This window comes from Pomacea canaliculata, linkage group LG5 (assembly GCF_003073045.1).
Source record: "Pomacea canaliculata isolate SZHN2017 linkage group LG5, ASM307304v1, whole genome shotgun sequence".
In the NCBI taxonomy this organism is placed as follows: Eukaryota; Metazoa; Mollusca; class Gastropoda; order Architaenioglossa; family Ampullariidae; genus Pomacea; species Pomacea canaliculata.
The window spans coordinates 18663644-18689995 of NC_037594.1; the positions used below are offsets into that span (position 1 = coordinate 18663644).

The window sequence follows — 26352 nt, forward strand, 5'->3', positions numbered from 1 at the left end:
AAAATTTGGTTTGCATCGAAGTTGCGAAACTAACACTTTAAGTTAACATTAAAGGTTACAGAAAAAAATTCAAGTATGGTACACAACCTTAAAAGAAAAATAAATTCTATTTACGACAACAAATGGTCTGAACCTTGAGGTCAGCTAAGGACATTTTGCCCACAACGATCAAGGGAAATAACTCGAGTCAGTGCTTTTTAACTTTCAAACAGGACTTGGAATTCATGTGTTTATCGACAACAGGTGCTAAAAATGTAAAAATTTAAAATCATAAAGTACTTTTGTACATGTTACAAACAGATTAAAGTTCATATTTCGGCTATGTAATGCGAATGAGGTCAGGATGTCTTCCTACTGGACAAAAAAAAGCCCTGAGTTTGACAGACTATACTTTCTTTTAGTATGTTTTACACTTGATATTATGCAAAGCAGCTGAAGTGCAACAAAAACAACATTCGAGATGAAAAAGTATTTGGCTATAAGACTCACGGTCTTCTTCTGATCTTCATGATATGAATACTTTTTATTTAGAAACGCACCTGTCAGACAATGCTGTACATGTCAAAATCAGGGCACCTAGGCGACACAAAAAATACAGGCTATAAAATTCACCTTAACGCTCAGATAACACCATTCTACTCGTCTGGTATAAGGCTATCTTTCTCAAGCATTTCGTCTCTCAGAAAATTCACTTTTGTGTAAGGCAGGAATCATGTTGAAGTTTGTGTTGTTGGTGTGCCTGGTGCTGGCAGTCACACAGGCAGTCAAATACCACAAGAGTAAACTACAGTTTGCACAGAAACGAAGTTTGATGGTAAAACGACAAGGTGAGCGAGCTCTTGTCTTCGTGACCCTTAGCTTCCTTAAAGGTCAAGACGCAGCTGCTTCGCGGAGAGCTGTAGTTGCTGTATGGAGAGTGATGTCCCTTTGTCTTACTGGCTAAAGGCTGACTGCTCTCCCCTACTTTCATATTTGCTCGTTGATCTGCGTGAAGTTTTGTGTCTAATGTTCATTAATATATCTGTTACGATATTTACTACGTTCTTGTGAGGATTCCTGTGTCTGCGCAACTTTCAGTCTTTTTCTGGGCCATTTTATTTCTACTGTTACCTCTGCGCCATTTGCCATTACTTAGATTTGAGATCTACACATGGCACTGTCAACTGCACACTCTGATTACCTCCCTGCACCTACACTCTGATTACCTCCCTGCACCTGCTGTCGAGCTGTCACAGCAAGCTTTTGGTACAATACAGGCCAGTCGGACATGACTGACATCAGGCCAGCCTGACATGACTGACATCAGCTATCTCCAGGAAGCTCAGGTTACAATGACCGTTAGCGTGTTGATCTCACAAGACTTGTGTTGATGGAATATTTCTATCTGCCAAAGTTGGACCAAGGCACCGAATATTGCGAGATGAGCTTCCATACAAATGTCATCATAACTTTCAGATATTTGTGGATGCAGAACTTTACTGACTTATCGAAGATTCCTTCTAATGGCATTCGCAACATCTGTTTAGTGTCTAACTTTCCATTGTCTTCCTTTTATCTTTACAGGTCAGTGCGACCTACCTCGGCCGTAATGCTGCTCGTTACAAGTGCATAAATTAAATAAGTTTCATCAATAGCTGGTAGTCGTCTTCTTTTCTCACTCTGTACATTTCTCCTTCACTAGTTTTCTCTTTTTTTAGTTTGCAAATTGTAATGCTGTGATTGTTCGTGAGCTGTTCTATTGTTGAAGGTCATGAGGCTCGCTGCCAGGTGAAAAATGGAATGATGATGAGGATGATGATTGATGATGATTGATGATTGATGATGATTGATGATGAAATTTCAGCGCAGAATAAGAAGCTTAAATCCTATTTGTTTATTTTTACTGCATGTTGCAGCACGAATTTGCGGCGAGAACCAGTTCTTGTGCACTTCCGGTGAATGTCTTCCTTCAATGTGGACGTGCGACACTCAAGCCGACTGCGCTGACGGATCCGACGAAGCAGAATGTGGTCAGTGACTGTTGTGTACTCTATACTTCCAGACCATCACTATCAGCATATTAAGTCTGCGAATAGCGTGTTTTTATGCGTTCCTTTTTTTCAATCCAACAATCATACGTCTACATAACTTAAGGTTCTCAAACTCTCTGAGTTCTATTACATTACCTTGTGGGTGTCATTTTGGAGCACCTTCAAGGGTCTGGGATCCAGGCTATTGCAAATTATTTTAACGCTACTTTTGAAAGAAAAACCTGTTCACTGTAACCAGAATGCATTCCTAGAGTATATATTTTCACACCTTTAACCGTCTATTTGTAGATTGCACTTGCAGGGGCGAACAAAAATTTCAATGCAAAAACGGCAACTGTGTTCCCCGGTCCTTCATTTGCGATGCAGACAACGATTGTGGTGATAACAGCGATGAAGTTGATTGCCGTGAGTGATTCCCTATGTTTAATATTTTACTCTGTTTTCGTCTTATCATGCTTTAATTATCTCTATTTCAATAATTTTTCATATTACCTAGTCCCTTTTTAAAAATATTTATACAAGTTTATTGTGAATTCTGTTTACACAGTAAAAGAAAAAGGTAAATAAGAGAGTTTTACATGTTATCTAGACTTTACTCCAACAGATAAGGGAGATATTTTTAAGTGCCATCTGGCTTTGAAATCCCTCCAATGATCCTCTACCTCCTGCTTTCTGCAGACCTGGTCACCTGTAGACCTGGCCAGGTGCAGTGTGACAACCACAGGTGTATCGATGCGTCGTCTGTGTGTGATGGTTCTGACGACTGTCGTAACGGATGGGACGAAAGAAACTGCGGTAGGTAGTGTAGACTGCAAAGTTATCGCCGTTGAATGTTCATCTTGTGTTGTTAAAGGCAGACCCGAGACGAATATGAAATTAATCTCAAACTTGCTGGCAGCGCTAAAAGAGCTGAGCGCTTTTTTATTATCATTAGTTTTCAATACTTTCCCACCCCATTGAACAAGAACAAACGGCTCCTGTCTTTAAATCATTTGTTTTAGAAAAGAATGCACGTTGACCAAGCACAATGAGTTATGTTTCAAGATACATACTATTGACAAACACATACAGCTTGTAATGATGACTCATCTTCTCCGAGTGTTGTATAGCATTATATTTCTAAAGATTTATTTAAAACCTAAAATATAAAATAAAACGGAATCTAAACGTCTGGCTTAAAGCAAATATGAGCAATATTGGTAAGGATTGTAATTTTGTTGGGAAAGAGTATATAAATTGATACATATACACGCTATATATTTATATGCATCATTGCTTATATAACGCTTCATTTATTGCGGTTTCACTTTATCGTGGTTTTTTAAATATATCTAATTATGTATAGTGGAGTTTTCACTATATCGCGGGATTTAGGGGTATACAGATATATAGATGTTTATATAAAATTTGTGAACTTAATTATCTCTACCTAAAAAATTTAAGACAATAAAATATATATACAATGTCAATTCTGACATATTAAAAGAACATTAAAATTTAAATAGAAATAAAATAATGTGTACAGCTGGTCATTACAGTACTTTACACAATATAAACGCAGTTCTGTATGCCACTTCCGTTTGCGCATGTTTGCCAACATGATATTGTACACGGCACACTATTGCCTGATATTTACAGCAGTGTGGGGATGATTTATAAATCCTTAATATATACATAATATATAACACTGCTACTTCACGGATTTTCACTTAAAGGAGGGGTCTTTACACCGTAGCCCTCACGATAGGTGAGAAATTAGATGGTCTTAAAGCATGTTCATTGTGCAGGTGGCACGTGCAGACACGACGAGTTTCAGTGCGCGGATGGCATTAAGTGCATCCCTGGTGGCTGGCAATGTGATGGGGATGATGACTGTGGTGACAGAAGTGACGAGTTATGTGGTGAGTGTTTGTGTCATCATGGTACGCTATTATAAACCAATATTTTTGATTACTCTATCTATATATATATACACCCAGTATTTGTTGCTGTCTCTGAGTCATTTATTAAAGCACCATGTTTCACCAACAGGAGGCACGTGCAGACCAGACTATTTCCAGTGTGCGAATGGGAAGTGCATATTCGCTAACTTTGAGTGTGATGGATATGACCACTGTGGTGATAAAAGTGATGAGCAGCACTGTGGTGAGTGTTTGTAGCACATCGTGATGTTCACCCTGCACCCTTCAATCTTTTTGGGACCTAATTCTATAAGAGTGTCATCTCTCTAGTACCTAACTTTCCTCAAAAAGTATATACCCATTCCATACCTTAGAAAGTCTGCTGCGTCACACAGGTATCGCTTGTGACCGTTCCTTCAAATTCCAACACTTTTCTTTTAACCTCGAGATCATAAGCAGATTCAATAAATGGAGCTTACCGCTTAAAATCGTATACAAACCTACAATCAAAATATAATCAATTTCTAACAAATGAGGCTTTCCATTATCACAGCATGTTATTTTATTTTTAATTGTACATAATACAATTGTTTGTACAGTATGTAATCCTACAACCCATTTTGCATGCGCCAACGGAGGGTGTATTCAAATCGAATTTCGATGCGACCATGGCGATGACTGCGGCGATTCTTCGGATGAACTCGGTTGTCGTAAGTAACACGTGACCCATGAATAAACCAGGAGTTTAGCTGGAGCCACATTCGGTCAGGTGGTTAATGCACAGGTCATAGACGTTCACGCGAAGTCCCGCCCTTTTCCTATTGTTGTCTGTCTTCGTCATTTTTAACAAAACTCTTTATGTTGACTGATGTTTTAGAACAAAAAATCAAAATTATGTCATGTTAAAATACCTAGGATTTATTCTTTCTTTGCTTCAATTTTACAGTTTGATAACAACGATTAAGATGATAACTACTAACACGACTAAGCCATGGCTAGTTAAATATCACCTGTTCGAGTAAAATCTTACAATACTAATCATTACTAATCTCTGACACTTTCTTAACCCTGATCTTCTCTGAACCATTGCAAAACAAATAAAATAACCGGTAAACATAAGAGAACAGAAAAATATGTGTACATGTTCATGTATTGTTTCTTCACCTTTCCTTACAGTCGTGGATTTATTTTTACTCTCTTTGAAGGTAAATGGGTTTATCGCTTTTTAATTTATTTACTTTCTTATTTTGTGGAATTCTCTTTCTCTTTTTGCACTTTTTCTTTAAGATTTAAGTATTATTATTTACTTTAATTCACCTTTTATTTTTTATTTTCTGCATCTTTGAAACATCAGCAACCCTACACCCCAGTGTCTGCAGCGACCACATGACTAAGCGAGGGTGTGCGCTGATGAACGACACGATGCACCCCATCTGTCTTGACAGTGACCTCGGCTTCAAGTTCTGCCGCAAGTTCTGTGACCTGTGTTTGGAAAACGAGGAGAAATAATTCGAGGGCATTTTTCTTAACCTCACTTGTTGTTAGTTCCTCTTTGTGCATGAGATGTTCGGGCTTCTGAAAAAGTCATAAATCGTCAGTAATGAGACGTTTTCGCACTTACATCCCTTTGTCTTGTACATCGTTTGGTGAATAAAACGATTGAAATATTTTTTTTGTTCCTCGTTTTTTGGCAAATCAAAATGTTTTAGAGATCGACGACGACGACGACGACGATGATGATAATGATGATGATAATGATGCAAACTGTCTTCCCGATCTTTAAACCACTTCCTTCCAATAACCAAACAAAAGTTATTAATCAAAATATTATTGTTATGATGACGATGCTGATGAGGAATGATAGTGATAGAGAGGCAACAGGCAAAGGGGTTTCATATTTTCAAAGTTCGAGTCATTTTTCGGGCAAGACCTGAACAGTTTACATGGCATACTATTTCCTTTTAGCATATTTTACTCATAATATTATGCAAAGCAGATGACGGGCAAACAAACACAAAATTCGAGACGAATAAGTACTTGTCTATAAGACCAATTTTCTTCTGATCTTGCTTAATGATGTGAATACTTTTCATCTACAAACACTATCTTTCAGACAATGAAATACAAGCTGTCAAAATCAGGACATCTAGATATGGCAAGCTACACAAAAAATACAGACTATAAAAGTCGCCTTAACGCTCAGATAACAGCATTGTACTCGTCTGGTATAACGCTATCTTTCTCAAGCATTTCGTCTCAGAAAATTCACTTTTGTGTAAGGCAGGAATCATGTTGAAGTTTGTGTTGTTGGTGTGCCTCGTGCTGACAGTCACACAGGCAGTCAAATACCACAAGAGTAAACTACAGTTTGCACAGAAACGAAGCTTGATGACGAAACGACAAGGTGAGGGAGCTCTTGTCTTCGTGACCCTTAGCCTTCTTAAAGGTCAAGAAGCAGCTGCTTCTTGGAGAGTTGTAGTTGCTGTATGGAGAGTGATGTCCCTTTGCTCGTTGATCTGCTTGAAGTTTTGTGTCTAATGTTCATTAATACATCTGTTAGGATATTTACTACGTTCTTGTGATGAATTCTTTGTCTGCGCAACTTCCAGTCTTTTTCTGGACATTTTATTTCTACTGTTACCTCTGCGCCCTCTTGCCATTACTTAGATTTGAGATCTACTCATGGCAGTGTCCACTGCACACTCTGATTACCTCCCTGCAGCTGCTTCACAAAGATTTGATGTCGAGCTTTCACAACAAGCTTTTCGTGCAATACAGGCCAATCTGACATGACTGACATCCGGCCAGTCTGACATGACTGACATCCGGCCAGTCTGACATGACTGACATCCGGCCAGTCTGACATGACTGACATCAGGCCAGTCTGACATGACTGACATCCGGCCAGTCTGACATGACTGACATCAGGCCAGTCTGACATGAATGACATCAGGCCAGTCTGACATGACTGACATCAGCTATCTCCAGGAAGCTCAGGTTACAATGACCGTTAGCGTGTTGATCTCACAAGACTTCTGTTGACGGAATATTTCTATCTGCCAAAGCTGGCCAAGGCACCGAAGATTGCGAGAAGTTCAGTGTGTCTCACCTTCCATTGTCTTCCTTTTATCATCTCTGGTCAGTGCGACCTACCTCGGCCCTAATGCTGCTCGTTACAAGTGCATAAATTGATAATTAAGTTTCGTCAATGGCTGGTAGTCTTCTCCTTTTCTAACTCCGTACATTTCTGCTTCACTAATTTTCTCTTTTTTTAGCTTGCAAATTGTAATGCTGTGATTGTTCGTGCGCTGTTCTATTGTTGAAGGTCATGAGGCTCGCTGCCAGATGAAAAAATGTGATACTGATGCTAATGCTGATGATGATAATGGAAAACTAGCGCAGAATAAGATGCTTAAATCATATTTTCTGATTTTTACTGCATGTTGCAGCACGCATTTGTGGCGAGAACCAGTTCTTGTGCACTTCCGGTGAATGTCTTCCTTTAATGTGGACGTGTGACACTCAAGCCGACTGCATCGACGGGTCTGACGAAGCAGAATGTGGTCAGTGACTGTTGTGCACTCTTGTCTATACTTCCAGGCCATCACTATCAGCATATTATGTCTGCGAATAGCGTGTTTTTATGCCTTTTTCCCATACCACCAATCATACGTTCATCTAACTTGAAGATCTCAAAATCTCTTAGTCCTTACACAATAAACCACCTAGTTTAGTTAAACCCTTTGACTGTCGTTAAATTCCCTTGTAGGTGTCGTTTTCCGGCACCCTTAAAGGGTCTGGCATCCAGGCTATTGCAAATTATTTTAACACTACTTTTGAAAGAAAATCCTGTTCTCTGTAACCAGAATGCATTCTTAGAGTATATATTTGATTACCTTTAAACATCTATTTGCAGATTGCACTTGCAGTGGTGAACAAAAATTTCAATGCAAAAACGGCAACTGTGTTCCCCGGTCCTTCATTTGCGATGTAGACAATGATTGTGGTGATAACAGCGATGAAGTTGATTGCCGTGAGTGATTCCCTATGTTTAATATTTTACTCTATTTTCGTCTTATCATGCTCTAATTGTTTCTATTTTAATCATATTACATACTATCTAGCCCATTTTTTAAAACATTCAAACAAATTCATTGTGAATTCTGCTGACCCAGTTTTAAAAAAGCTGTGTTGCTATAATTCTAACAGGTAAGTAAGAGAACTTTACATGTCATCTAGACTTTACTCCAAAAGATAAGGGAGATATTTTTAAATGTCATCTTGCTTTTAAATCCGTCGAATGATCCTCTACCTCCTGCTTTCTGCAGACCTGGTCACCTGTAGACCTGGCCAGGTGCAGTGTGACAACTACAGGTGTATCGATGCGTCGTCTGTGTGTGACGGGTCTGACGACTGTCGTAACGGTTGGGACGAAAGCAACTGTGGTAGGTAGTGTAGGCTGTAAAGTTACCGCCGTTGTATGTTCGTCTTGTTGTGTTGCAGACCAGAGACGAATATGAAATTAATCTCAAACTTGTTGGTAGCGCTAAAAGAGCAAAGCGCTTTTTTATTATCATTAATTTTCAAACTTTCTCCACCCCACTGAAAACGGAAAAAACGGGTCGTGTCTTTAAATCATATGTTTTAGAAAAGAATGCACGTCGACCAAGTACATTGAATTGTGTCTTTATATATATATATACTAATGACAAACACATACAGTTTGTAATGATGACTCGTCTACTGCGAGAGTTTTATAGCATTACATTTCTAAAGATTTATTTAAAAGCTAAACTATAAAATAAAACGGAATCTAAACTTCTGGCTTAAAGCAAATATAAACATTATTGGCAAGGATTGTAATTTTGTTAGCAAAGAGGAGATAAAATTATACATATAAACTATATATATATACAATAATCCTTGGTTATATCACGCTTCACTTATTAGCGGCTTCACTTTATCATGTTTTTTTAAAAAATATATCTAATTTTGTATATATCTAATCGCGGGATTTGGGGGTATACAGATATATAGATATTTATATAAAATTTGTGAATTTAATTAGCTTTACTAAAAATTTTAAAACAATAAAATATATGTACAATGTTAGTTCAGACATATTAAAAGAATATTAAATTGAAATAAAATACGGATGAGTACAGTACTTTACGCAATGGAAACGCCACAATGTATGCCACTTCCGTTTGCACATGTTTGCCAACATTATATTGTACACGACACACTATTGCCTGATATTTAAAGGAGAGTGGGGATGATTTATAAATCCGTAAATATATATATAAATAAATAAAATATAACGCTGCTACTTCGCGGATTTTCACTTAAAGCATGTGCATTCTGCAGGTGGCACGTGCAGAAAGGACGAATTTCAGTGCGCTGATGGCATTAAGTGCATCCCTGGTGGCTGGCAATGTGATGGCGATGATGACTGTGGAGACAGAAGTGACGAGTTATGTGGTGAGTGTTTGTGTCATCATGGTACGCTATTATAAACCAATATTTTCCATTGCTCTCTCTCTCTCTAGATATATATCCTGTATTTGTTGTTGTCTCTGAGTCACTTTAAGGCTCAGTGTTTTCTAAAGTGACAGAGGAGTTCAACAAATTAAAGAAAGATTCGACCAAATCCTCTCAAAATGTCGTGTAGATATATAGTACCTCCTTGCAGGAAATTATACTTGCAGCGGCATCTGCTTGCACAACACATTATTAAAGGCATGCACCATGTACATATGACATCTTTTTGAATAAGAAAATTATAGAGGTGACTTATTTTACCTCTGAGCAGCTAGTTAAAGACTTGCTGCACTGTAAAATAAAAATAGCTTTGCTAAAAAGCGATGCCATATTTTGCAATAAGTTGTAGTAACAAAATCCAAAAGATTAGATACACCTACGGAATTTATTAAAGCACCATGTTTCATCAACAGGAGGCACGTGCAGACCAGACTATTTCCAGTGTGCGAATGGAAAGTGCATGTTCGCTAACTTTGAGTGTGATGGATATGACGACTGTGGTGATAAAAGTGATGAGCAGCACTGTGGTGAGTGTTTGTAGCACATCGTGATGTAAGAAAAAGGTTCGCCCTGCGCCCGTCAATCTCTTGGGGACCTAATTCTGTGTAAGGGTATATGCCTTCTCATCTCCATAGCACCCTACTTTCCTCAAGAAGCAAACTATCCCTTCTACACATTAAAAAGTCAGCTGTGACACACGGGTATCGCATGTGACCGTTCCTTCGGCATCCGACACCTTTCTTCTAGCCTCGAGATCATAAAGAGAGTAAATGGAGCTTACCGCGCTTAAAATCGTATATAAACCAACAATCAAAATATAATCAATTTATAAGAAAAAATATCTTCTATTATCACAGCATGTTATGTTATTTTTATTTTTAATTGTACTTAATACAATTTGTACAGAATGTAATCCTGAAACCCATTTTGCGTGCGCCAACGGAGGGTGTATTCACATCGAATTTCGATGCGACCATGGCGATGACTGCGGCGATTCTTCGGATGAACTCGGTTGTCGTAAGTAACACGTGAGCAATGAATAAACCAGAAGCTGTGCTGAAGCCACATTCGGTCAGATGGTTCATGGACAGGTGATAGAAGTTCATGCGAAGTCATGCCCATTTTCTTTTAGTGTCCATCTTCATCATTTTTAACAGAACTCTTTATGTTTACAGAAGTTTTAGAATGAAAAAAAAAGTCAAAATTATGTCAAGTTAAAATACATAGGATTTATTCTTTCTTTGCTTTAATTTTACAGTTTGATAACAACGATTAAGATGATAACTACTAACACGACCTAGCCATGGCGCGAAATAATATCACCAGCTTGAGTAAAATCTTACAATGCTTATCATTACTAATCTCTGACTCTTTCTTACCTTTGATCTTTCGTGAACTATTGCAAAACAAAAACGTAAAAAAAAATAAAATAAAATAACTGGTAAACATACAAGAACAGAAAAAATATATATTTTGTTTCTTCACCTTTCTTTACAGTATTGTATTTACTTTTACTGTCTTAAAGGTAAATGGGTTTATCGCTTCTTTATTTACTTTTTTATTTTGTGAAATTCTCTTTTTCCTTTTTGCAGTTTTTCTTTTAAAGATTTATTATTATTATTTATTTTCATTCACTTTTCATTTTCTTATTTCCTGAATCTTTGAAACATCAGCAACACTTCACCCAAGCGTCTGCAACGATCACATGACTAAGCGAGGGTGTGCGCTGATGAACGACACGATGCACCCCATCTGTCTGGACAGTGACCTCGGCTTCAAGTTCTGCCGCAAGTTCTGTGACCTGTGTTTGGAAAACGAGTAGAAATAATTCGAGGGCATTTATCTTAACCTCATTTGCTGTTAGTTCCTCTTTGTGCACGAGATGTCCGAACGTCCGAAAAAGTCATAAATCGTCAGTAATGAGACGTTTTCGCACTGACATCCTTTCGTCTTGTACATCGTTTGGTGAATAAAACGATTGAAATAATCTTTATTTTTTCCCTCGTTTTTTGGCCAATCAAAATGTTTTAGAGATCATCGACGACGACGACGATGATGATGATGCAAACTGTCTTCCCGATCTTCAAACCACTTCCTTCCAATAACCAAACAAAAGTTATTAATCAAAATATTGTTATGATGACGATGCTAATGAGGATTGATAGTGATGGAGAGGCAACAGGGAAATGGGTTTGATATTTTCAAAAATTGAGAAAAGAGTCATTTGTCAGGCAAGACCTGAACAGTTTACATGACATGCTATTTCCTTTTAGTATGATTTACTCCTAATATTATGAAAAGCAGCTGACGGGCAAACAAACACAAAATTCGAGACGAAAAGGTATTTGGCTATAAGATCCATTGTCGTCTTCTGATCTTGCTTAATGATGTGAATACTTTTCATCTACAAACACTATTTTTCAGACAATGAAGTACAAGTTGTCAAAATCAGGGCATCTAGATATGGCAGGCTACACAAAAAATAAAGGACTATATAAGTCGCCTTAACGCTCAGATAACAGCATTCTACTCGTCTGGTATAAGGCTATCTTTCTCAAGCATTTCGTCTCTCAGAAAATTCACTTTTGTGTAAGGCAGGAATCATGTTGAAGTTTGTGTTGTTGGTGTGCCTCGTGCTGGCAGTCACACAGGCAGTCAAATACCACAAGAGTAAACTACAGTTTGCACAGAAACGAAGTTTGATGACGAAACGACAAGGTGAGCGAGCTCTTGTCTTCGTGACCCTTAGCTTTCTTAAAGGTCAAGAAGCAGCTGCTTCTCGGAGAGCTGAAGACTGTCACTGTATTTCATCAATAGCTAACAGTCGTCCCCTTTTCTCACTCTCTACACTACATATTCTCTATCTTTTTTTTTTATTAGCTTGCAAATAGTAATGCTGTGATTGTTCGTGCGCTGTTCTGTTGTTGAGGGTCATTAGACTCGCTTTCTGGTGGAAAATGCTCTGACAATTGTTGCGAAGAGGTTTGACGGATGATGATGATGATGATTTTTAACACACGACTGTTAAGTGTTCCATAGATATTCGGACTGAAAAGTCAGAGCACATAAAAGGTGTTTAAATCATAAATTTTTATTTTTACTGCATGTTGCAGCACGCATTTGTGGCGAGAACCAGTTCTTGTGCACTTCCGGTGAATGTCTTCCTTCAATGTGGACGTGCGACACTCAAGCCGACTGCATCGACGGGTCTGACGAAGCGGAATGTGGTCAGTGACTGTTGTTGTTGTGTACTCTACCACACAACTGACAGCAAATTGTATATACAGACTACATGCTTTTATGCTTTTCCTTATATTATACCATCATACGTTCATTTAACTTTAGTATCTCAAACTCAGTCTTATCCTTATAAACCATCTAATAAACTTTAACCCCTTGACTAATGTTAAATTCCCTTGTTTGTGTCACCGTCTGGAACCCTTATGGTTCTGGTATCGAGACTCTTGCAAATTATTTTGACGCTACTTTTGAAAACAAACCTATTCTCTATAAGCAGATTGCATTCTTAGAATATATATTTCATACCTTTAAACATCTATTTCTAGATTGCATTTGCAGAGGCGAACACAAGTTTCATTGCAAAAATCGGCAATGTGTTTCCCGGTCCTTCATTTGCGATGCAGACAACGATTGTGGTGATAACAGCGATGAAGTTGATTGCCGTGAGTGATTCCCTATGTTTAATATTTTATTTTGTTTTCGTCTTATCATGCTCTAATTATTTCTATTTTAATAATTGTGCATATTAGCTAGCCCATTTTTAAAAACATTTACACAATTTCATTGACAATTGCGACAGGTAAATAAGAGAGTTTAACGTGTCATTTTGACTTTACTCCAACAGATGGGGGAGATATTTTTAAGTGTCATATGGCTTTGAAATCCCTCCAATATTCCTATGCCTCCTGCTTTTTGCAGACCTTGCCACCTGTAGACCTGGCCAGGTGCAATGTGACAACTACAGGTGTATCGATGCGTCGGCTCTGTGTGATGGTTCTGACGACTGTCGTAACGGATGGGACGAAAGCAACTGTGGTAGGTAGTGTAGGCTGTAAAGTTACCGCCGTTGTATGTTCGTCCTGTTGAGTTGTTAAAGGCAGGCCCGATTTGAATATGAAATTAATCTCAATCTTGCTGGTAGTGCTAATAGAGCTGAGCGCTTTTTTATCATTAATTTTCAAACCTTCACCCGAATGAAAAAGGGAAATAAAAAAAACAGGTCATTATTTTGAATCGTTTCTTTTAATGAAGACTACAGATTGGACCGAGATATTTCTAACTGCTTACTGAGCCACTGAAGTCCGCAGCCAGTCTTTGATGTTTGATTAATAACTTTAATTAGATGTTAATAAATCATGATTAATTTTGATGAGGCATTAATTGATCAATGTTTGCAACGTCACGGAAATAGAGGGTTACCTGTCTTGCGAAACATCGGTAGGGATTAATGTTCAGAGGCTTATGATCCGAGAAGTTAATAACCCGGTCATTGGGCATTATTTCTACATTCGGCAGTAACCTTAAAGGGGAAACACTTGCACTCGGATTTAAGCTACAGATACTTAGACATCGGCGACATGAAGAAGACAGACACACAAAGATTCGATGTGAAAGCCTTGAGCGAAAAATACCCTGGTCCTAAAATGAAAACCAGAGAATATTCAACCACCCACATACTGCAGGCCTTATTCCTGAAGCACATTGACTTCTGCTTCTAGATACTTATTGATGATAAACATTGAGAACTTGTAATGATGAGTCAACCTTTACTGCGAGAGTTTGAGAAAATGGCATCCTAAAGATTTATTTAAAACCTAAAATATATAAAGTGACTCACAGGTCTGCGGTTCAACTGGCGGATGAATTCAACGAACGAAGGTTACTTCTCCTTACGCTGTGTTTGTGGCCTAGGAGTATCCTTCCGCCCTGAATCTTTCTCTCCGAAGGTATTCCATTTGGAAAACACATTGGCACCTGATACTTGGTAATTCCAAACGAATCTTCCAATGAGCCCACGACAGCAGCTGGGGGCCGACAGACTGACTTGTGTTGGGGAGACAATCCTTGTTGAGAAACGATGTCTAGATCTACTGTTGATCAGTTCAGACGGTGTCAGTGCCTCTCACCAACACCATACACGCCTGGCTTGCAGCAAACTCCTTATTTCTCTCCCTAGATAATTCCTACGAAATTCACGTGTATTAATTCTTTATCTATAGTATTTCCTTCTCGTTCGCGCTACACTCAACTGTCTCGATCTCACGCACCAGTTCACTGAGCCAACTGTGTCTTATCGCTTCACAGATTTCTTCCCACATTAAATCGTTAACAAAGCCAAAAATAAAACATAGAAGTAGAAAAAAACAACCGAATAGGTTTACGGACGTTACCTTGCCTAGGCGAGGAATGAATTTTTCCTCGGTGACTTCTGAACTTCTTTTCTAAACACACACTTGTAATCATGTCAGCCAGTGTCGTCTGCGCTTTTTGTCATTTCGCTAGAGTGATCTCCCTTGACCAATGTTTATTTCAACTTGCTTGATTTTTACCTTAACGACACAAGCTCGCCTACACACCTAAGCTGCATTCCTGACAAAGCAGGGAGTATACAAAATTATATATATAAACTATATGTATATATATAAACAAGCTTAGTGCACTTTAGGCATATAATCGCGAGCTTATTCTGCAGGTGGCACGTGCAGACACGACCAGTTTCAGTGCGCGGATGGGAGTAAGTGCATCCCTGCTGGCTGGTTATGTGATGGCTATGCTGATTGTGGTGACGGAAGTGATGAGATATGTGGTGAGTGTTTGTTTTGCCATGGTGGGCTGCTATAAACCAATAATTTTCACTGTTCTTTCCCTCTCTCTCGACCTTTTTATATCTCTTTTTTGCTACTGTCTCTGGCGGTATGCTTTGAAGTGGTATGCTGGCGGTATGCTTTTTAAGCCTTCAATAGAAAGTTGGCAAAATCCTCTCAAAATTTTGTGTAGATATCAAATACCTCCTTGCAGGAAATTATACTTGCAGAGACATTTCCTTGCAAAAATCATTATTAAAGACATGCACCGTGTAATGATGACATCTTCTCTGCAAGAAAGTTTTAGAGGTGACTTATTTTACATCTGAGCAGCTAGCTAAAGACTTGCTGCACTGTAAAATAAAAAGCTATGCCATATTTTGCAATAAGATGTAGTAACAAAATCCAAATGATTAGATCCGTGTAGAGCATTCATTAAAACGCCATGTTTCACCAGCAGGAGGCACGTGCAGAGAAGACCAGTTCCAGTGTGCGGATGGGATTAAGTGCATATCCGCGAACTGGGAGTGTGATGGAGATAACGACTGTGGTGATGAAAGTGATGAGCAGCACTGTGGTGGGTGTTTGTAGCACATCGTGATGTAAGAAAAGGTTTATACCACGCCCTTCAATTTTGTTGGGACCTAATTCTATATAAGAGTGTCATCTCTCTAGTACCTAACTGTCCTCAAAAAGTATATACCCATTCCATACCGTAGAAAGTCGGCTGCGTCACACGGGTATCGACCAGCTTGTGACCGTTCCTTCGGGTTCCGACACCTTTCTTCTAACCTCGAGATCGTAAGGAGATTCAGTAAATGGAGCTTACCGCGCTTAAAATCGTATATAAACCAACTATCAAAATATAATTAATTTATAAGAAAAAAGGCCTTAAATTATCACACAATGTTATTTTATTTTATTTTAATTGTACTTAATACAATTTTTTGTACAGTATGTAATCCTGAAACCCAGTTTGCATGCGCCAACGGAAGATGTGTTCGCATCGAATTTCGATGTGACCACGACGATGACTGCGGCGATTTTTCGGATGAACTCGGTTGTCGTAAGTAACTCGTAACCCATTAATGAACCAGGAGCTGTTCTGAAGCCTCATTCCGTCAGGTGGTTAATGCACAGGTCATGGACGTTCCCGCGAAGTCATGCGCTTTTGATGATTAAGATGATAACTACTAACACGACCTAGCCATGGCTAGTTAAAAATCACCTGTTCGAGTAAAGTCTTACAATACTAATCATTACTAATCTCTGACACTATCTTACCTCTGATCTTCTGTGAACCATTGCAAAACAAAAAATTAAATAAAATAACAGTAAACATTAGAGAACAGAAAAATATGTATAAATGTATTATGTTTCTTCACCTTTCTCTACAGTCGTGGATTTATTTTTACTCTCTTTAAAGGTAAATGGGTTTATCGCTTCCTTAATTTATTTACTTTTTTATTTTGAGTAATTCTCTTTTTCTTTTTGCACTTTTTCTTAAAAGATTTAAGTATTAATATTTACTTTAATTCACCTTTTATTTTTAATTTCCTGCATCTTTCAAACATCAGCAACACTTCACCCAAGCGTCTGCAACGATCACATGACTAAGCGAGGGTGTGCGCTGATGAACGACACGATGAACCCCATCTGTCTGGACAGTGACCTCGGCTTCAAGTTCTGCCGCAAGTTCTGTGACCTGTGTTTGGAAAACGAGTAGAAATAATTCGAGGGCAGTTTCCTTAACCTCATTTGTTGTTAGTTCCTCTTTGTGAACGAGATGTCCGGGGTTTTACAAAAGTCATAAATCGTCAGTAATGATATGTTTTCGCACTTACATCCCTTTGTCTTGTACATCGTTTAGTGAATAAAACGATTAAAATAATCTTTTTTTTTCCTCGTTTTTTGGCAAATCAAAATGTTTGAGAGATCGACGACGACGATGATGATGATGCAAACTGTCTTCCCGATCTACAAACTCACCTATTCTTATACCAATAACCAAACAAAAGTTATTAATCAAATATTGTTATGATGACGATGCTGGATGAGATGATGTATATGAGAGAGTAACAGGCAAAAAAGGGTTTCATGATTTTCCAAAATTGAGTGTGTCGGGCACGATCTTGAACAGTTGCATAATCACATGGATATACTATTTCCTTTCACTTATGTTTTACACAAACAATGCAAGACAGCGCAACGGGTCCCGCAAACAAACACGAATTCGAGACCAAAGGTATTTGGCTATAGGAGTAGAATCCATTTTCGTCATCTGATCTTGTTAATATAGTGAATACTTTTCATCTAGAAGCACAATCTTTCATACACATGAAGTACAAGTTGTCAAAATCAGGGCATCTAGATATGGCAGGCTACACAAAAAATCCCAGCATAGACTATAAAAGGTCGCCTTAACGCTCAGATGTAACAGCATTCTACTCGTCTGGTAGCTAAGGCTATCTTTCTCAAGCATTTCATCTCAGAAAATTCTCTTTGTGTAAGGCAGGAACCATGTTGAAGTTTCTGTGGTTGTTGGTGTGCCTGGTGCTGGCAGTGCACACAGGGCAGTCAAATACCACAAGAGTAAACAAGTTTGCACAGAAACGAAGTTTGATGACGAAACGACAAGGTGAGACGATACGAGCTCTTGTCTTCGTGACCCTTAGCTTTCTTAAAGGTCAAGAAGCAGCTGCTTCACGGAGAGCTGTAGACTGTCACTGTATTTCGTCAAAAGCTAACAGTCTTCTCCTTTTCTCACTCTCTACACTTCTTATTCTCTGTCTTTATTCTTTTCTTAGTTCGAAAATTGTAATGCTGTGATTGTTCGTGCGCTGTTCTGTTCTTGAGGGTCATTAGACTCGCTTTCTGGTGGAAAATTCTCTAACAATTGTTGTGATGATGATTGATTGATGATAATGAATGATTTTAACACACGATTGTTAAGTGTTCCATAGATATTCGGAATGAAAAGTCAGCGCAGATAAAAGGTGTTTAAATCATAAATTTTTATTTTGACTGCATGTTTGCAGCACGCATTTGTGGCGAGAACGCAGTTCTTGGCACTTCCGGTGAAATGTCTTCCTTCAATGTGGACGTGCGACACTCAAGCGACTCTGCATCGACGGTCTGACGAAGCGGAATTGTGGTCAGTGACTGTTGTTGTAGTTGTTGTGACTTCTACCCACACAAAACTGACAGCAATGAGTTGTAAGATGCAGACTACATGTTTTCGTTTTTATGCTTTCTTTATAATCATATATCCAAAAATTCATCTAGGTCTCTTACTTTTTTAGTTGATCTCAAACTCAGTCGGTATCTATGATCTTATAAACCAATCCTAATAAAACTTTAACCCCTTGACTAATGTTAAATTCCCTTGTGTGGTGCACTGTCTGGAACCCTTATGGTTCTGGTATCGAGACTCTTGCAAATTACTTTAACGCTACTTTTGAAAACAAACCTGTTCTCTGTAACCAGAATGCATTCTTAGAGTATATATTTTCATACCTTTAAACATCTATTTCTAGATTGCATTTGCAGAGGCGAACACAAGTTTCATTGCAAAAATGGCAAATGTGTTTCCCGGTCCTTCATTTGCGATGCGGAAAACGACTGTGGTGATAACAGCGATGAAGTTGATTGCCGTGAGTGATTACCTGTTTAATATTTTATTCTGTTTTCGTCTTATATTGTTCTAATTGTTTCTATTTTTAACTATTGTGCATATTAGCTAGCCCACCTTTAAAAATATTTAAGCTTTTTTATTGTAAATTTGGTTTACCGGATAGAAAAGTTATGTTGCTAAAATTTCGACAGTAAATACGAGAACTTTACATGTCAGCTAGACTTTACTCCAACAGATAAGTAAGATATTTTTAAGTGCCATCTGGCTTTGCAATCCCTCCAATCGATCCTTAGTCCCTCTACCTTCTGCTTTCGTACCTGCAGATCCTGGCTTTCACCTGTAGACCTGGCCAGCTTCTTGTGAAATCACACAGTGTGACAACTACAGGGGGTAGAGGGAGTTCGATGTAGTTCTGTGTGTTGATGGTCTCGACGACTGTGGCGTAAACGGATGGGACGAAAGCTCAACTGTGTAGAGCCTTGTTTTTTATTAAAAAGAATAGTCAAAAACGAAAGAAAATACAGTGTGTACAATATATTTATTCATCAGCGGATGAGAATAGACTTTACCACAATGGGAATGTACTGTATGCACTTCCGTTTGCGGCATATGTTTGCCAACATGATATTGTATTCACGGCGAACGCTGATTACGAGCGGCGAACATAGAAGGCGGATAGACAGCAGTGTGGGAAATGGCTTTATAATCCTGAAAACTATATAATATAACGCTTGTTACATCGGATTTTCCCACTTAAAGAGGAGGTCTTTAGAATGTCGCCCCCCCCCCCCCCCCGAATAGTGAGGGTTTGTAGATGCACTTTAGTCATGTTTCATTGTGCAGGTGGCACGTGCCGAACGACCAGTTTTCAGTGCGCGGATGGCATTAAGTGCATCCCTGCTGGCTGGTTATGTGATGGGGATGATGACTGTGGTGACAGAAGTGATGAGTCATGTGGTGAGTGTGTCATCATGGTGGGCTATTATAAACCAATATTTTTAATTACTCTATCTATATATATATCCTGTATTTGTTGCTGTCTCTGAGTCACTTTAAGGCTCAGTGTTTTCTAAAGTCACAGAGGTGATCAACCAATTAAAGAAAGATTCGACAAAATCCTTTCAAAATATGTCTTGTAGATATATAATACCTCCTTGCAAGAAATTATACTTGCAGCGGCATCTGCTTGTACAACACATTAAAGGCACGCACCATGTAATGATTACATGTTTTTTGAAACAAAATTATAGAGGTGACTTGTTTTTTACACTTGAGCAGCTAAAGACTTGCTGCACTATTAACTAAAAATAGCTTTGTTAAAAAGCTATGCCTTATTTTGCAATAAGTTGTACAAACAAAATTGAAATGATTAGATACGTGTAAGGCATTCATTAAAACGCCATGTTGCACCAACAGGAGGCACGTGCAGAGAAGACCAGTTCCAGTGTGCGGATGGGATTAAGTGCATATCCGCTAACTGGGAGTGTGATGGAGATAACGACTGTGGTGATAAAAGTGATGAGCTGCACTGTGGTGAGTGTTTGTAGCACATCGTGATGAAAGAAAAGGTTTATCCCGCGCCCTTCAATCTCTTGGGGACCTAATTCTATGTAAGGGTATATCCCTTCTTATCTCCCTACCACCCTACTTTCCTTAAAAGCTATATACCCATTCCAGACCTTTAGAAAGTCAGCTGCGTCACACGGGTATCAACCAGCTTGTGACCGTTCCTTCGGGTTCCGACTACTTTCTTATAGCCTCGAAATCATAAGCAGATTTAGCAAATGGAGCTTACCGCGCTTAAAATTGTATTAAAAACCAACTATCAAAATATTATCAATGTATACTAAAAAGGCCTTACATTATCTGAGAATGTTATGTTATTTTTATTTTAATACAATTGTTTGTACAGTATGTAATCCTGAAACCCATTTTGCGTGCGCCAACGGAGGGTGCATTCGGATCGAATTTCGATGCGACCACGACGATGACTGCGGCGATTCTTCGGATGAACTCGGTTGTCGTAAGTAACACGTGACTCATGAATAAACCAGGAGTTTACCTGGAGCCACATTCGACCAGGTGGTAAAAATTCATGCGAAGTCATGCTCCATTCCTTTTATTGTCCATCTTCATCATTTTTAACAAAAGTCTTTATGTTTACTGAAGTTTTATTTATTGCATTTACTCTTTTCTCTTTTTTGAAGGTAAATTGGTTTATCACTGTTTTTATTAATTATACATTGTTGGAATTCTATTTTTCCTTTTTGCACTTTTTCTTTTCAAGACTTAAGTATTCTTATTTATTTTAATTCACCTTTACATTCTTATCTCTTACATCTTTCAAACACCAGCAACCCTACACCCCAGTGTCTGCAACGATCACATGACTAAGCGAGGGTGTACCCTGATGAACGACACGATGCACCCCATCTGTCTGGACCATGAGCTCGGCTTCAAGTTCTGTCGCAGGTTCTGCGACCTGTGTTTGGAAACCGAGGAGGACTAGACTCACAGCAGTGAGCTTACTCTGAGTCGCTCTTTGTCCCTCTTTTAGCATGAGTTGTCTGGAATTTTAAGAAAGTGAAGACACGCTGTGACCTGTGTTCTGTCCTCAGTTGTCGGCCAGTTGTCTTTCTGTGAATAAAAACTGCGTGCCAATAGAGTGGATTCTCTATTTAATGACTCAGATGATGATGATGATGATTGCCTTTCCAATGACCTCTGAAGGGTCAGGGTATATACATGCTTCCTGACATCTGCTCCAACCATTTTCTTCCAAATAAAAAGGGTTGACAAAGAAAGATTTCGTGAAAACATTGTTCTGATGATCGTCCGGGGGAGGAGGATGTTAATGATTGCCACCGCAGTTGTTGAATTACCGTTGTCGTAAAGGTGATGTTGGTTGTGGTTTCGGTATAATGACAGGTAGATGAAAGAATTACAGTTTCTGTGAGAGATTATACTGATACAGTAACATGTTACAGGTTAAAATGTAATGACTACGTGCAAAACACAAAGAGTACGCTGTCTAATATTTCAATAAAAATTACAAAAGACATCAATGTATCCTAAAACTGATGTACATGTACATACATCTATGTCGGGATATTTGAGGGTACACGTGTAAGCACTGCCGTCAGTTAGCCTGTCTTACTTTTCTTTGTGATTCAATACTGTAAAAATATCAGTTTAAACAGCATTGGTCTCTGCAAGTGCTTTTTCTATGTAAAAGTCTTCATTTTAAAAAATGCCATCCTTTGAGATAACACACAGTCGGATTTTAACTGGTCCATCAGGTCACGTAAAAACAAGAATATAAAAGAGTCGTCTTAATGCCAAGATAACAACATTCTAATTTATCTTGTATAAGGCTTCCTTCAGAATTTCGCTTCAGAACTCTCGTCAAAAGTGTAAAACTGCAGCCATGTTGAAGTTTGTGTTGTTGGTGTGCCTGGTGCTGACAGTCACACAGGCAGTCAAATATCACAAGAGTAAATTAGAGTTTGCACAGAAACGAAGCGAGATGGCGAAACGACAAGGTGAGGGCGCTCTTGTCTTTTATGACCTTTACTTTCATGAAAAGCACCAAGCAGCTGGTATACAGAGAACCGTAGATGAACTGTATATTGTATATCGTCATTCTGTAAGTACAATGTATTCTCAGTGTATACCTCCAGTCTGTATCTATGATGTGTCTCAGTGTATATCACCAGCTCAATGACCGTGACTACTGTTGCAGCAACAACCTGTGGCGAACACCAGTTCTTGTGCACTTCCGGTGAATGTCTTCCTTCAATGTGGACGTGCGACACTCAAGCCGACTGCGCCGACGGATCCGACGAAGCAGAATGTGGTCAGTGACTGTTTGTCTTCCAGACAGACTCTGTACTTCCAGACCATCACTATCAGCCATTATGTCTGCAAACTGCGTGCTTTTATGTTTGTCTTTCTGCATTCCTTCTATCCCCATCATACATTGACCTAGCTGGAGTGTTTTACTTACACTCTCTCAGCCTTATCCCGGTACCGCCAAGCAAACTTTAACCCGTTGACTGTTGTTAAATTCCATTGTATGTGTCACTTTTGGGGACCCTTAAAGAGTCTGGAATCAAGAAAATTGAAAATTATTTTAAATGCCCTTTTTAAAAAAAGATGCTCTTGGTTGGTAAATTCCCTTGTAGGTGTCCTTTCCGGGAAACTTCCAAGGTTCTGGAATAAAGTCTATTTTAATTTATTTTAAGGTCACTTTAAAAAACATTTTTTTTTAATTGGAAACGTATTTTTAGAATATATATTTTTACATTGTTACATATCTATTTGTAGATTGCAAGTGCAGAGGCGATAGCAAGTTTCAGTGCAAAAACGGCAACTGTGTTCCCCGGTCCTACGTTTGCGACACAGACAACGATTGTTTAGATAACAGCGATGAAGTTGATTGCCGTGAGTGCTTTTCCAAGTTTACTTTTTCTTATTTTCTTCTGTTTTCGTGTAATCATCCTCTTAGTAAATGTTTGAGTATTTATGCAACTTATCTAGGCTTTTCAGACATGAAGTTTGTATTTCGAACCTAAATGAAAGCTGTGTTGCTACAATTCCAACAGGTAAGTAAGACAACTTTACATGTAGTCTAGGCTTCAGCCATACAGATAAGGCAGAGTGTTTTAGCTGTCTCACTAATAATGCTGTAACTTCTGCTTTCTGCAGACCTGACCACCTGTAGACCTGGCCAGGTGCAGTGTGACACCCACAGGTGTATCGAGGAGTCGTGGCTGTGTGACGGTTCTGACGACTGTCGCAGCGGATGGGACGAAAGCAACTGTGGTAGGTTGTACAGTTGCTGCCCTTGTATACTGTCTTATTATCCGGATATTTTTGCTTTAAAGCCCAAGCCCAAATTGAAAATAAAATTCCTTTCAAATTTGCAGATACAGGTAGCAAAACCAAGCGCTATCTTTAGTTTTCAACCGCCATCTTCCACCCTATAATAAAGAAAGAAAATTGTTTTTAATGTTCAATTTCTTTCGGGAAGAGCACACCCTCGCTGTTCTAATTTTAACTGTTTTTAATTCATTGAAGGCCATAGAAAAAGTCTGATCGTCGACATATGACAGTTTAGCAACGCTAGGTATAAAGAAATTAATCAAAAGCCATAATGTAAAGGTAATGGTTGGTTGTTCTCTAATCATTAATCGCTCTCAAAGTCTACATTTAATGAAGTTTTTTTTTTATACTGTCTCTCCCAGACATTGTGCCACTCATTAATTTAAAAAAACTCCCTTCCCACTAATATTATTATGTGCGTTGTGTACATGAACTAAACCAGGCGGCACGTGTAGACTGGACCAGTTCCAGTGCGCCAATGGCAACAGGTGTATCCCTGCTACCTGGGAGTGTGACGGGGATAACGACTGTGGTGACAGAAGTGACGAGGAGCACTGTGGTGAGTGTTAATAAGACCATAGCGAGCTGCTATAAAGCGTATAATTTTTCTCATCTTACAATACCCATTTTACCCATCTTTCTCTTTTCTTGTCTCTCTCTCTCTGTTGGTCTCTCAGACTCACTAGTAGTATGTTCTGAATTTAAAGACCTGTTCCACCAACTCAAGAGTCATTCGGTTGTTATTAAAGATAGGATAAATATTGTTAGTAAAGGTAGGATAAACATTGTTAGTAAAGAATTTTGACAATCCTTAGCCCCAAAATCGTCTCACTAAGTAACAATTATTGGTGCGCTTGGTGCATGAAATCGCGTGTTTGTCTACAGGGTCGTGCAGACAAGATCAGTTCCAGTGCGCTGACCAGTCTAAGTGCGTTCCCATTGGCTTTCGTTGTGATGGTAATAATGACTGTGGTGATCGAAGTGATGAGCAGCACTGTGGTAGGTATAGCATGTTGAACTGTACTCAAGCGGCCTCAACCCGCCTCTGTGTGTGTGTGCACGCGCTTGTGTGTGTTTTCGTCTCTATTTCCGTATGAATGTTTTTATCTTCCTTCTACACTGTATTAGCCTGTATGTCTGTATGAAAGTATTCCCGTGCCTATTGCACAGCTGAGGAAAAGTACGTTGCTCAACACGGGTATCGAACCAGACAGAGGTTGCTTTGAGGCTCGAATGCCGTTATCTACTCAGTCTCAAATGGAAAAGCTGTCTCGATTTGTAGGGGATGGGAATCTGTTTACTTCGCTTCAAAACTAAACATTTACAAGCAAAATATCATCAGTTATTATTATTTAAGCCACATTATTATTGTTTAAGCCGTTCACACCTGTCCATACAGAATGCAATCCGGCAACTCACTTCCAGTGCCTCAACGGACGGTGTATTGACATCAACTGGCGATGTGACAACGGTGATGACTGCGAGGATTTTTCTGACGAGCTTGGCTGCCGTGAGTATCACGTGACACAGTAGTACTCAGGGTGTCATCCTAAAGGTCATGTTAGCTCATGTGATGTCAAGTCACTCTCCTTATTTTAATGATCCTCATGGAGGAAAAGCCAAGTTAAATGCCAATGTAGGTTTGAGTGATAGGAACTGATGATATGAATCGTTTGCGCTTTAAATTTCAGGATGTAAAACAGTCTTTAAACACTGCTCTCGTGAGGTACACAAAGACCTCCATGTCTTGTCAAGTGACATCATTGAAACTCTTTGGTGTCGGGGTTCACTTTTAGTCCATCAAAACGCAAAGCAATATGACCTCAGCTTATCCTTCCATCTAATCTTTTATTCTTTTCTTATTTATTTCCATTATTCTCTTAAACCTTAGGTTCTCTAATTTATTTTTTGTTTGTTTCGTATTATCAAATCATCAGCTACTCTGCACCCAAGCGTCTGCAGCGACCGGATGACTCAGCGAGGCTGTGCGTTGATGAACGACACGACCCACGCCATCTGCCTCGACGACGACCTCGGCTTCAAGTTCTGCCGCAGGTTCTGCGACCTCTGCTTGGAAAACCCAGAAGACTAAGCTGAGGGCAGTTCCATTCCACTGACACTTATTCTCAATAAACAAAGCGTTGTCAGGGCTCTGGTAATCACGACTTGGCAGAAAGCACTTTCATGTTTTCCTACTTACCTTGCTTTGTCACCTCGCGATTAAAGTTGCCTTACTCTTGTTCTCATTTGTTGCCTGTGATTGATTGATTGATTAATTGATTGATTACGTAAGAGATCTATTTATGAGTTGAACTTTATTAACTTGTGCATTTTGTTTGCCCGACCTGGAGGATGATTCAGCGGTTGAAAGAGTATTATACTGTATTATTCTATTTATTTCACTTCGTCACCTTCTCCTCTTCTTATCTGTTACACTCATTGTTGTCTCTTGTTGAAATGAACGATTGAAAATATGAAATGGTATTGAGCGCTCCTTCAATACAGTTAGTAAATAATTCGTCATGTGACTGGAAGGG

General features: G+C 38.9%; 2 protein-coding genes across 2 annotated transcripts; both read left to right on the plus strand.

Annotated features, from left to right (window-relative positions):
* Positions 1-622: 622 nt before the first annotated feature.
* On the plus strand, positions 623-5599 carry LOC112564557 (very low-density lipoprotein receptor-like). Its single transcript, XM_025239446.1, has 8 exons — positions 623-827; positions 1896-2009; positions 2319-2435; positions 2709-2825; positions 3818-3931; positions 4062-4175; positions 4531-4641; positions 5286-5599. Exons 1-8 carry the CDS (start codon positions 713-715, stop codon positions 5438-5440), a joined length of 957 nt encoding a protein of 318 aa, XP_025095231.1. The 5' UTR covers positions 623-712; the 3' UTR covers positions 5441-5599.
* A 532-nt stretch (positions 5600-6131) lies between these two features.
* Positions 6132-26059, plus strand: LOC112564058 (low-density lipoprotein receptor-related protein 2-like). The gene is made up of 22 exons (XM_025238626.1): positions 6132-6335; positions 7381-7494; positions 7848-7964; positions 13412-13528; positions 15186-15299; positions 15755-15874; positions 16253-16363; positions 16875-17019; positions 17790-17935; positions 18834-18950; positions 19775-19888; positions 20348-20464; positions 20844-20954; positions 21286-21437; positions 22290-22473; positions 22674-22787; positions 23258-23374; positions 23639-23755; positions 24258-24374; positions 24701-24814; positions 25215-25325; positions 25753-26059. Exons 1-22 carry the CDS (start codon positions 6221-6223, stop codon positions 25905-25907), a joined length of 2739 nt encoding a protein of 912 aa, XP_025094411.1. The 5' UTR covers positions 6132-6220; the 3' UTR covers positions 25908-26059.
* The last annotated feature ends 293 nt before the right edge of the window (positions 26060-26352 follow it).

Coding starts and splice junctions, on each gene's coding strand:
- LOC112564557 (XM_025239446.1), top strand. CDS start 713: ATGTTGAAGTTTGTGTTGTTGGTGTGCCTGGTGCTGGCAGTCACACAG. Junction 2,436..2,708: donor CAGCGATGAAGTTGATTGCC/GTGAGTGATTCC, acceptor TGCTTTCTGCAG/ACCTGGTCACCTGTAGACCT. Junction 4,176..4,530: donor AAGTGATGAGCAGCACTGTG/GTGAGTGTTTGT, acceptor TTGTTTGTACAG/TATGTAATCCTACAACCCAT.
- LOC112564058 (XM_025238626.1), top strand. CDS start 6,221: ATGTTGAAGTTTGTGTTGTTGGTGTGCCTCGTGCTGACAGTCACACAG. Junction 17,020..17,789: donor GACCTGTGTTTGGAAAACGA/GTAGAAATAATT, acceptor ATTTCATCTCAG/AAAATTCTCTTTGTGTAAGG. Junction 18,951..19,774: donor CAGCGATGAAGTTGATTGCC/GTGAGTGATTAC, acceptor TTCATTGTGCAG/GTGGCACGTGCCGAACGACC.